The sequence below is a fragment of the Pongo pygmaeus genome, chromosome 15 (genome assembly GCF_028885625.2).
Source record: "Pongo pygmaeus isolate AG05252 chromosome 15, NHGRI_mPonPyg2-v2.0_pri, whole genome shotgun sequence".
NCBI lineage: Eukaryota > Metazoa > Chordata > Mammalia > Primates > Hominidae > Pongo > Pongo pygmaeus.
In genome coordinates this window covers 33,363,391-33,375,940 of record NC_072388.2, presented here as the reverse complement: position 1 = coordinate 33,375,940, position 12,550 = coordinate 33,363,391, and the positions used below count along the sequence as shown (strand labels likewise).

Below are 12,550 nucleotides of genomic sequence, written 5' to 3'. Positions count from 1 at the left end.
CTAGGCTGGAGAGCAGTGGTGCAATCATGGCTCACTGCAATCTCAAATTCCTGGCCTCAAGTGATCCTTCTGTGTCCATCTCCTGAGTACCTGGGACTATAGGAACATGCCACCACACTTGGCTGATTTTTTTTTCTATAGGGACAGTGTCTGGCTATGTTGCCCAGGCTGGTCTCCAACTACTGGCCTTAAGCAATCCTCCCACCTCAGCCTCCCAAAGTTTTAGGATTACAGGCATACGTCACTGTGCCTGAGCTGGAATTCTAATACAAATTTTACTCCTATATATTCACACTACATATATACATATATATATATATATATATATATATATATATATATATATATATTAGTGGGAGATGGTGAAGAGCTTCTTTTCATTGTCCTCTTGCCTCAAGTTTAAACTCTTAAGAAAACTGCCTGAAGTTGGGCCAGGCGCGGTGGCTCACACCTGTAATCCCAGCATTTTGGGAGGCCGAGGCAGGCAGATCACAAGGTCAGGAGATCGAGACCATGGTGAAACCCTGTCTCTACTAAAAATACAAAAAATTAGCTGGGCGCAGCGGCGGGCGCCTGTAGTCCCAGCTACTCGGGAGGCTGAGGCAGGAGAATGGCATGAACCTGGAAGGCGGAGCTTGCAGTGAGCCGAGATCGCACCACTGCACTCCAGTCTGGGCAACAGAGCAAGACTCCGTCTCGGAAAAAAAAAAAAAAAAAAAGAAAACTGCCTGAAGTTTAAACTTCCAGATTTCAAAAAGGTACAGTACATACAATTGTGAAGAAAAATCTGGCAACAGTGGTTACCCCATTAGAAACTAAGATGGGGGAGAAGGAGAAGGTAAGGGAGTAAGTAGTCAAAGGAGGGCTTTTATTCTTTTTGCATATACAGGACTACAGTACTGTCATGATTAGAGTCTATGTTCATAGAATTCTCTAGGATAGTCCAGAGTACAAACATTTTGTTCTCTATAAAGATTCTTGTGGTTATAAGCAAACATAATTTAAATCCATGCCTGCTGTTCAGCCACTGGAAAAGCTCTTTGAATTGCTATTGCAAAAAAAGGATTATAGTGATAAAAACAGTGAACTGCCCAGTTATGCAAGTATAAGCTACTTTATTTTTATACACTGTTTCATCTTAATCTTCTAAGGTCCTTCTTAGAAAACAGATATGATTCTTCTCTGCCTTTTACCTCCCAAAGGTAAGTTTAGTCATTAGCCAGGATTTGAACTGCAGATCATGAAAATTTGGTAACAGGACAGGCGTGGTGGCTCATACCTGTAATCCTAGCACTTTGGGAGGCTGAGGCAGGAGGACCACATGAGGTCAGGAGTTCGAGATCAGGCTGGCCAATATGGCAAAACCCCAACTTTACTAAAAATACAAAAATCAGCTAGGCATGGTGGTACACGTATGTAATTTCAGCTACTTGGCAGGCTGAGGCATGAGAATCACTTGAACCCAGGAGGTGGATGTTGCAGTGAGCCGAGATCGCACCACTGCACTCAAGCCTGGGCAGCAAAGCCAGACTGTCTCAAAAAAATAAAAATAAGGCTGGGTGCTGTGGCTCAGGCCTATAATGGCAGCAATTTGGGGGGTCAAGGCAGGTGGATAACCTGATGTCAGGAGTTGGAGACCAGCCCGGCCAACAAGGTGAAACCCTGTCTCCACTAAAAAAAACAAAAATTAGCTGGGCGTGGTGGCACGCACCTGTAGTCCCAGCCATTCGGGAAGCTCAGGAATGAGAATCACTTGAACCCGGGAGGTGGCGGTTGCAGTGAGCTGAGATCGTGCCACTGCACTCCAGTCTGGGTCACAGAGCGAGACTCCATCTCAAAAAATAAAAATAATAAACTATCTTAAAAAATAAAATTTGGTAACATAGGCTATCGATGTATTAACATGAAAAAAAGTCACAATTCTTTCTAGCCTGTCCTGAGGGTTCAAATAAATCCCAGCCCTTAACAAGGGAAGATCAGGTCATTTATTGTGTCTATGAAAAAAATAAACAAGTAGTTAACCCAGGACACCTTTCTTCTACCCACCCCCAACCCCCACCATTCCCCAGGCACTGATAGCCATCCCTACCCAGTCTCATGTTTACCCTTGAGATAAAATTTGGCTACGGCTGTCCGGACATCAACATTTCCTTTTGGACTATGACTCAGCTTTTTGGATCCCTTAATTTCCTATGCAAAGGAAAGATAGATGAGCTAAGTTAGATCTCCAGTCATCCTACTAACTGGATGGATCTAATGTCAATGCAACAGCTCCAGTCAGTGAACACAGAGCCCAGATCCTTCACAGTATACCACCACGCCTCACCCTATCCCACCCCCAAGACAGTAGAGGCTTCTCACTGCTACCTCTAGCAATCTCTCATTGGCTTAATGTTTTCCTTCTATGACACAGGCAAATGAAGGAATGTCAGTGCTCAAAAAGCTTCAGATTTTAGAGTATTTCAGATTAGGGATAATGATTCCAACCTCTACTTCGGAGACGGGGTGGGGGGCAATGAAGGAAGCACTAACAGGTAAAACCAACCAGAAAATCATTTGATACAAAATTCCCAATAATTATATTTTTAAAATATATATTTTTTTATTTTTCAAACATCAACTTGAACCAGAAATCCAATAATTACAAATAAAATTTACACTGTGGCTGGGCATGGTGGCTCATGCCTGTAACCCCAGCACTTTGGGAGACTGAGGCAGGCAGATAACTTGAGGTCAGGGGTGTGAGACCACCCTGGCTAACATGGGAAACCCCACCTCTACTAAAAAAATACAAAAATTAGCCAGGCGTGGTGGAGCGTGCCTATAATCCCAGCTACACAGGAGGCTGAGGCAGGAGAATCGCTTGAACCCGGGAGGTGGAGGTTGCAGCGAGCCGAGATCGCGCCATGCACTTCAGCCTGGGCAACAGAGTGAGATTCTGTCTCAAAAAACAAAAAAAGTTACACTGTGAATTTTCCAAATGCTTCATTTTATAAATCTGCAAGTAAGAAAAATTTCACTGCCAATTATGCAAATTCCATAACAAACCCCAAAGATCTGAAAGATAGTTTCATAACACCAGGAAATTATCATAATTACCATGTCAATTAATATTTTACTCAATTTTATAGTTAACCAAACTATAAATGTGCTTATCTTTATTCTCAGGATCTGTTTTTTTGTTTTTTGAAAAGGAGTCTTGCTCTGTCATCCACACTGGAGTGCAGTGGTGCGATCTTGGCTCACTGCAAACTCTACCTCCTGGGTTTCAGCGATTCTCCTGCCTCAGCCTCCCGAGTAGCTGGGACTAAAGGCGTGAGCCACAATGCCCAGCTAATTTTTCTATTTTTAGTAGAGATGGGGGTTTCATCACGTTGGCCAGCCTGGTCTCGAACTCCTGACCTCAAGTGATCCACTCGCCTCAGCCTTCCAAAGTGCTGGGATTATAGGTGTGAGCCACCCCGCCCAGCCCAGAATCTGGTTTTAATGGCAATTTTTTGTATATACTCCCATGGCACCCAGACTTCTTTAAAACACATACTAGACTCGGAATTTATTCTTTGTCATCTTCCCCAACTAGGCTATTAGCAACATGGGGGTAGGTACTGCTATATCTTTCAGCCTAGAGTTCCTGGCACATAGTAAGTGCTTGGTAACAGAGGTGCCAAATAAATCAATCACTGAGTGGTACTGAAATTTTAACTCCTTTAAAAACATTGAGGCTGAGATTCTGCTTAAAAGTCTATTCAGAGAAGCTGCTGGATAGAATGTCACAACAGGAGGCCGGGTGTGGTGGCTCACACCTGTAATCCCAGCACTTTGGGAGGCCGAGGCGGCAGGTGGATCACGAGGTCAGGAGTTCAAGACCAGCCTGACCAAGATGGTGAAACCCCACCTCTACTAAAAATACAAAAATTAGCCGGACGTGGTTGCGCGCGCCTGTAGTCCTAGCAACTCAGGAGGCTGAGGCAAGAGAATTGCGTGAACCCGGGAGGCGGAGGTTGCAGTGAGCCAAGATCATGCCACTGCACTCCAGCCTGGGCCACAGAGTGAGACTCCGTCTTAAAAAAAAAAAAAAGAACGTCACAACAGGTACTGGATGGCCTGTTTGGAGGCCTAATTCTAGACCCTATCTCCTATCTCTTACTCCCTTTCCCTACATTGCACTAGGGATTTCTCAGTTCTGCCAAACTTGGGAAGAAGTGTAAGATAGCGGCCTCTCCATCTCCTGAGATGTCCACTTCCCTGGCTTCTTCCCTCTTACTGTGCTCAACCCCTTGGGCATAGAACTGGAGTTCCCAAAGATGTTTCTGATTCAGGAATGTGAATCTGGAAGCACAAAGGGCAAATCAGAAAATGGAACTCATTGGAGTTTAATGAGGAAGAGATATTTAATATTTAATAATACATATAATATATAAGAAATATATAATATTGAACGATAAAATTCCAGAGAGACTAAACCAAAACTTAATAGCTACCTTTGGGGAATGAGAACATGAGGAAAGGGTGGTGGTGGGGTATTCCTGTGAATTTTTATCTTTTGTTCTACAGCCTTCTTCACTGTTTAAGTAGTTATTTGTTAACCAAGAATGTGAAAACAACATAATATCACTAACCCAAATCAAAGAGCCTCTCACTTCAAACAACATTTAGCTGGTATATAAGTACACGTGTGTTTACTTTGCTATTAGATCCAGGGCGGAAGTAGTGATTTTAAAAAAACAATTCTAGTAACAACAGGAAAAATCAAATTGAAAAACATATCAAGGGCCATGGACTCAAAGGTTAAGTATAAGTGCACTTGCCAACAATAGGTCTCTCAACTCAACTGAAAATGACGTGGCTTCCTCATCAATTCATGTTGTCCCCTGAATCCCCTTCTTAAGTAGGAGGGAAAAAACATATTCCATACAGAGCTTGGTATGTGGGAAAGTTGTGTTTTTTGTTTTGGGTTTTTTTTTTAGTTTTTAATTTAAGAGATGGGTTCTTGCTCTATTGCCCAGGCTGGATAAGCTTTTGTTAATGCAAACGACATCTTATACTATAAGAGATACACAGAGATATACTCACAGTTTGGGGGAAATGTCTTACTAACATTCAGGTACTTAGTCTCAAAAATGAAGCTACTGAAAAAGCTTCATTTTCATGGAGGATGGAAAGCGTTACACACATGAGCAACTCAAGGGTTTTTTTGTTGTTGTTGTTGTTGTTGCTGTTTTGAGACGGAGTCTCGCTCTGTCTCCAGCCTGGAGTGCAGTGGCGTGATCTCAGCTCACTGCAACCTCCACCTCCAGGGTTCACGCGATTCTCCTGCCTCAGCCTCCCGAGTAGCTGGGACTACAGGCGAGCGCCACCACGCCCAGCTAATTTTTGTATTTTTAGTAGAGAAGGGGTTTCACCATGTTGGCCAGACTGGTCTTGAACTCCTGACCTCAGGTGATCCACCCGCCTTGGCCTCCCAAAGTGTCTTTTTGTCTAATACTGAAAAGTTGCAAGAAACTAACTCTCTAAACCAGCGCTGTCCAATACAGTAACCACTAGCCACATGTGGCTAATGCGCACTTGAAATGTGGTCAGCCAGAACTGCAATATGCTGTGCGTGTAAAATGCACCCAGGATTTAAAAGACTTAGAAAAGACTCCAAAAGAGAATGCAAACACTTCATTAATAACTTCCATAGTAATTTTAGGCTGAAACTGTTTTGATAAATTAGGTTAAATAAGATATGCTATTAAAATTAATATCGGTTTCACTTTTTTAAAACGTGCCTACTGGAAAATTTTAAATTACAATTTTCAATGCAGCTTGCATTCTATTTATGTTGGACAGCGTAGCTCGGAGCCTTAGTTGCCTCGGGGGTGAAATGGGGCTAACACCCACCTCGAGCGGTTACTATAAGGATTCAGTGAATTAAAGCCGGTAAACGTTTGGCACATGCCAAGCAAAGGGCAGATGCCAAGGCAGGCGCTCGCACCAGAAGAGACTGAGAAGTGGTTGAAGCCGCCCTCACCTGGCTTCCAGCTACTGCAAGGACAGCCTTTGGGGGACACGCCTTCCTTCTTCCTCTGGTAGACCAGAAGCTTGACTATCACCCCAGGAACCCGAGGCCGCCCCAGAGTCTGCTGTGCTGCTAGCCAAGGGGTTGGTGAGTGAGGCGGGGGGCGCTCCTTCCCACAAGCTGGTCTCACTGAGCAGAAACAGGGGTGCAGTGAGGAGGCACTCCAAAGCTGGGGCGGCCTGCTCGGAGGACGGCCGGGCAGGCTAAAAGAGCGGCCCGCGGAGAAGGCAAGGAGGCGGCTCGGCTCCCCAGACGTCAGCCTTGGCGGCCCCACCTACCTGCCCCGCAGATTCCCCGAATGCCGCGGCGGCCGCAGCTCCCGAGGCTGCGACGGCTTCTCCTCGTTCCAAACGGCCCACTGGCTCCTGGTCCATCGTCGTCGCCACCACAGGGCTGCTGGCGCTGGTGAGAAAGAGGGTAATGGCCGGTAAGCCCACTTCCATCCTCGGTCTCCCCGCCCAGTCGCTGGCCGAGCCAGGCTGTCGGGAAGTGGGACTCACCCGCAGCGCCCGCCTCGCGCCGCGCCTAGCCAAGTCTCTGAGAAGGGGACTCGCCGGCCTGAGGGGCGGGACCAGCCCGCGCCTCGCCTAGCCCGCCTGGCTCCGCACCCCGAGAGCTGGCCGACTGCAGTCTAAGAGCCGCAACTACCGGCTCGCGCGGGGCGGGGCGGGGCGGGGCGGGGCGGGGCCTTGCGGGGCGTCGCTTCCGGCCAAGCAAGCATCCAGAGCTCGTGGATCCCCGCCTGGCACCGCCTGTGACGTCATTCCTGGGACGTGTCCCTGAAGCCTGGCGTCTCGACCTCGGCGCAGCCCGTCACCAGCTGCGTCCGGGGCAGTCACCCCGCAGGACCTCGGTTTCTGCACTTGTAAAATGAAGACAGCTGTGTCGTTGTACTTCAAAGGCTAGTGATGGGATGTGGTTGCTGAAAAATGTAAAATGTACGGCTCGTGCTGCACTTTCCATTCCTAACGTGGGTAACAGTCCAGCCAAAATACCCTCGAAAGAAGAACCCCAGGCATGATATTTGCTTACTCTTGTCTGAAATACTTAAGTATAACTGTAGAAAGTGTTAAGTGAAAAGACCTGAAGGAGAGCAAAGGGCAGTAGTAAGCTTCCATCTTGACAAATGTAAGGAATGTTTTATGTGTCTTAAAGTCGTGTGCGTATGCTAGAGGGGGCGTCCCAGATTTTTTTCCGTCTTTTGCAATGTTCAACCAAAGTAAAAAATCATGCAATTACTGCATGACTTCAACATCAAACAAGTCTGAGGTTCTGCAGGTAAATGGTTTATTGTTGTTTTAGCATGAAAGTTTTCACAAATATGTCGGGGTCAAAACCAAAACATACATTATTTTGGCTATGGGAGGCTTCATTTGATACTTTAAATTCCATTTTCATACTAGTCTCAACTCAGAAATGCTCCCTAAAGTTGTATGACCTTGTAAATGTTAACAGCAGGCCCAAATGTTAAATATTCCTTTCTCTTCTGTGCCAAAGTTCTTCTCCTTACCCTCTGCCTAATGTTATTGTACACTTCCTATCCTATGTATAACTGGAACCTAAAAACAAAACCAAAAACTTTAAAAACAAATAATCATTTGAAAACCATCTACGCCTTAAAAACTAGTTGGAAATCCATATTGCTCTGTATCCTGGTAATAAAATCAAATTAGGTTGCTGCTGAAGTAAACAAGTTAGTACCTGATCTGACTCTGTATGGCGGCATCAGCAGGAAGTTGAGACAGTCCAAAACAGCAAAACCAAACTCGGCCATAAATTGAAAACAAAAATAAAGAACCAATTGTTAAGACTTCATGAATTGGCATTCATAAACAACACAGTTCTGCATTATATGTATTCAAAATCTCTTCCTTCTTACTGGCAAGCAGGGCAATCAACAATCTTTATTACTAAACATTTGTGGAATATTTATAAATGCATGATTTTATTTTCCAAATTGGCAATTAAATATCAAATTACAATTTTCTTTTTCTCTCTTTTTTTTTTTTTTTTTTTGAGATGGGGTCTCGCCCACGCTGGAGTGCAATGGCGCAATCTTGGCACACTGCAACATCCGCCTCCCGGGTTCAAGCGATTCTCCCACCTCAGCCTCCCGAGTAGCTGGGATTACAGTTGTGCACTACCACGCCCGGCTAATTTTTGTATTATTAGTAGAGACGGGGTTTCACCATGTTGGCCAGACTAGTATCGAACTTCTGACCTCAGACGATCCACCCACCTCAGGCCTCCCAAAGTGCTGGGATTACAGGCGTGAGCCACCACGCCTGGCCTCAAATTACAATTTTCATTGCCGAAGCAGAATATATTTTCACAGTTTACAAATGTATTTCTTAGTTTACTGAAAATTCAAAGTACAAGTTATATTCTAACATGAACTGGAAGTATTTCCTAAAAAGTTATTTTTAACACAAATATGCAATTGAAGAGCAGTTTATTACAAATCAACAACTGGGGCTGGGCACGGTGGCTCACGCCCGTAATCCCAGCACTTTGGGAGGCCGAGGCGGGTGGATCACGAGGTCAGGATATCGAGACCATCCTGGCTAACACGGTGAAACCCCGTCTCTACTAAAAAATACAAAAAATTAGCTGAGCGTGGTGGAGGGTGCCTGTAGTCCCAGCTACTCGGGAGGCTGGGGCAGGAGAATGGCGTGAACCCGGGAGGCGGAGCTTGCAGTGAGCCGAGACCGCGCCACTGCACTCCAGCCTGGGCGACAGAGCGAGACTCCGTCTCAAAAAAACAAAAACAAAAACAAAACAAATCGACAACTCAAAGCAACATAAAAGCATAGAAATTCTAATGGTTTTATTTTGGGCATTTATATTTTTGTCATTATTTCCAAACTGTTATAGCTCAACCAAAAGTAGGCACCAAGGCAATGTGCCAAATTTTTCCTTCTTTCACTTTGTAACATAAATTGTATCGTAGCACTATGACAAAAATAAATTCAAGTATTATGATAATTTATCTACTTGAAAACATAATGTGGTCTACATTTATCATTTAGTGATACATATAGAGCTAAAAAGGTAAATTTGGATTGAACCATTTCTGCGTAAGGCTGGGAAAATAAATCTGAATAAAATTTGATAACCAGGAATGTTCATCAAATAAACAAGACATTCTTAGGGTTTTAATATAGCTACATATATATACTTTGATAGAGAATATTTTTTAAGTTGTCCGTCAAACAGAACAATATATTTTCATCAAAAATAATGCACAAGAAAAAAAGATGATAAAAATAAAAATGCATTTTAGGTTCAGTCTAAGCATAAAGAAATTTTTTTTTTTTTTTGAGACAGGGCCTTACTGTATCACCCAGGCTGGAGTGCAGTGGCACAATTATGGCTCACTGCAGACTCAGACGATCCTCCCACCTCAGCCTCCTGAGTAGCTGGCGTGTGCCATCACACCTGGCTAATTTTTATATTTTTTTTTCGCCATGTTGCCCAGGCTGAAGAAGTTATTAAAATCATGGTAGTGGTTTCACTTGTGGAGCACAATATGCCAGGTACTTTGCTTTCTTTGTATTAACTCTTATTCCTCACAACAATTCTGAAGTATTACTGTAACTACCAGCATGTTATAGATGAGGAAACAAAGAGAGGTTAAACAACTTGCTCCAACGACACAGCTGGTAAGCAGCAGAGCCAGGATTGAAACCCAGGCATTCTGATTCCACCACCTACACACTTAGCCATTCCGCCCCAATGAGAATGAAAATGTCAAAAAATACAAGGCCAGTAAGTGTTAGGAAGGCAAGAAATTTCCACACCAAAGGTGAGTATGTTATTTGGAAAGATTTGGATGGAAATGAGTAAAGTATGTTTCTTTTTAGAAGTCTTTTAGTAAGCTTTAAAGCTCTATATGTAAGAAGCAGATGAAAATACCAAGTGAATTTTTAGGTTTGATGTTATGTAAGGTTTTGTTTTGTTAATTAAAATTTGGTCAGGTTTTGTGTGTGTGTGTATGTGTGTGTGTGTGTGTGTGTGTGTGTGTGTGTGTGTGGTGAGAATATACCAGTGATATCCAACCACCAAAATTTTCTTTTTTTTTGAGACAGTCTCACTCTGTCAGCCAGGCTGGATTGCAGTGGCGTGCTCTTGGTTCACTGCAGCCTCGATCTCCTAGGCTCAAGTGATCCTCCCACCTCGGGTCCCAAGCTGGGACTACAGGCACACATCACCACACCCAGCTAATTTTTGTATTTTTACCAGAAACGGGGTTTCACCATGTTGGCCAGGCTGGTCTCAAACTCCTGGCCTCAAGTGATCCACCCGCCTCAGCCTTCCAAAGTGCTGGAATTACGGGTGTGAGCCACCATGCCCGGCCTAGAATTTTCTGTATTGTATTAGGCATAAAATAACTAGCTTTCTTTGCACACTATGCCTAGACTCAGTAATTTTAATGTTGGAGAGCTGTGCATCTTCATCTAAAATCTGTAGAACCCTGACTGTCTTCTGATAAGAATCTATAACAAGCTCTCCCTCTCCCTCTCCCTCTCCCTCTCCCTCTCCCTCTCCCTCTCCCTCTCCCTCTCCCTCTCCCCGGTCTCCCTCTCCCCGGTCTCCCTCTCCCCGGTCTCCCTCTCCCCGGTCTCCCTCTCCCCGGTCTCCCTCTCCCCGGTCTCCCTCTCCCCGGTCTCCCTCTCCCACTTTTTTCGGTCTCCCTCTGTTGCTCAAGCTGGACTGTACTGCCATGATCTCGGCTCGCTGCAGCCTCCCTGCCTCGGGCTCCTGTGATTCTCCTGCCTCGGCCTGCCGAGTGCCTGGGATTGCAGGCGCGCGCCGCCACGCCTGAATGCTTTTTGTATTTTTGGTGGAGACGGGGTTTCGCCGTGTTGACCGGGCTGGTCTCCAGCTCCTGGCCTCTAGTGATCTGCCTGCCTCGGCCTCCCGAGGTGCTGGGATTGCAGACAGAGTCTCGCTAACTCAACGCTCAATGGTGCTCAGGCTGGAGTGAAGTGGTGTGATCTCGGCTCGCTGCAACCTCCACCTACCAGCCTCCTGCCTTGGCCTCTTAAAGTGCTAAGATTACAGCCTCTGCCCCGCCGCCACCCCGTCTAGGAAGTGAGGAGCGTCTCTGCCTGGCCGCCCATCGTCTGGGATGTGAGGAGCCCGTCTGCCCCGCCGCCCTATCTGGGAAGTGAGGAGCGCCTCTGCCCGGCCGCCCATCGTCTGGGATGTGAGGAGCACCTCTGCCCGGCTGCCACCCCGTCTGGGAGGAAGTGAGGAGCGCCTCTGCCCGGCTGCCCCGTCTGGGAGATGAGGAGCACCTCTGCCCGGCCGCCCCGTCTGGGAGGTGAGGAGCGCCTCTGCCTGGCCGCCACCCCGTCTGGGAGGAAGTGAGGAGCGCCTCTGCCCGGTTGCCCCATCTGGGAAGTAAGGAGCGCCTCTGCCTGGCCGCCACCCCGTCTGGGAAGTGAGGAGCGCCTCTGCCCGGCTACCACCCCATGTGGGAAGTGAGGAGCGCCTCTGCCCAGCCACCCCTTCTGGGAGGTGAGGAGCGCCTCTGCCCAGCCGCCCCGTCTGGGAGGTGAGGAGTGCCTCTGCCCGGCCGCCCCGCCTGGGAGGTGAGGAGCACCTCTGCCTGGCCGCCACCCGGTCTGGGAGGAAGTGAGGAGCACCTCTGCCCAGCTGCCCCATCTGGGAAGTGAGGAGCGCCTCTGCCCGGCTGCCACCCCCTATGGGAAGTGAGGAGCGCCTCTGCCCGGCCGCCCACTCTGGGAAGTGAGGAGCGCCTCTGCCCGGCCGCCCACTCTGGGAAGTGAGGAGCGCCTCTGCCCGGCCGCCCACTCTGGAAGGTGAGGAGTGCCTCTGCCCGGCCGCCCCGTCAGGGAGGTGAGGAGCGCCTCTGCCTGGCCGCCACCCCATCTGGGAGGAAGTGAGGAGCATCTCTGCCCAGCTGCCCCATCTGGGAAGTGAGGAGCGCCTCTGCCCGGCTGCCACCCCCTATGGGAAGTGAGGAGCGCCTCTGCCCGGCCGCCCACTCTGGGAGGTGAGGAGTGCCTCTGCCCGGCCGCCCCGTCTGGGAGGTGAGGAGCGCCTCTGCCTGGCCGCCACCCCGTCTGGGAGGAAGTGAGGAGCGCCTCTGCCCGGCCGCCCACTCTGGGAAGTGAGGAGCGCCTCTGCCCGGCCGCCCACTCTGGGAGGTGAGGAGCGCCTCTGCCTGGCCACTCCGTCTGGGAAGGGAGGAGCGCCTCTGCCCGGCCGCCCCGTCTGGGAGGTGAGGAGCACCTCTGCCCGGCCGCCACCCCGTCTGGGAGGAAGTGAGGAGCACCTCTGCCCGGCCGCCACCCCGTCTGGGAGGAAGTGAGGAGCGCCTCTGCCCGGCTGCCCCATCTGGGAAGTGAGGAGCGCCTCTGCCCGGCTGCCACCCCGTATGGGAAGCGAGGAGCGCCTCTGCCCGGCCGCCCCGTCTGGGAGGTGAGGAGTCCTCTGCCTGGCCACCCCGTCTGGGTAGTG

At 48.1% G+C, this 12,550-nt stretch overlaps 1 protein-coding gene across 3 annotated transcripts in view; it reads right to left on the bottom strand.

Annotated features, from left to right (window-relative positions):
• LOC129012291 (signal recognition particle subunit SRP54) overlaps positions 1-12,550 on the bottom strand; it is a 102,469-nt gene that overhangs the window by 30,949 nt on the left and 58,970 nt on the right. Inside the window, exons 1-2 of one of the 3 annotated variants that reach the window (XM_054447918.2) lie at positions 6,562-6,786; positions 6,340-6,463 (exon numbers count right to left, since the gene is read on the bottom strand). The exons of 1 other annotated variant lie outside the window; for it this stretch is intronic. In XM_054447918.2, coding sequence (XP_054303893.1) covers positions 6,340-6,435 — 96 coding nt within the window. In that variant the 5' untranslated portion in view covers positions 6,436-6,463; positions 6,562-6,786. One more of the 3 variants, XM_054447917.2, reaches the window with a different exon arrangement.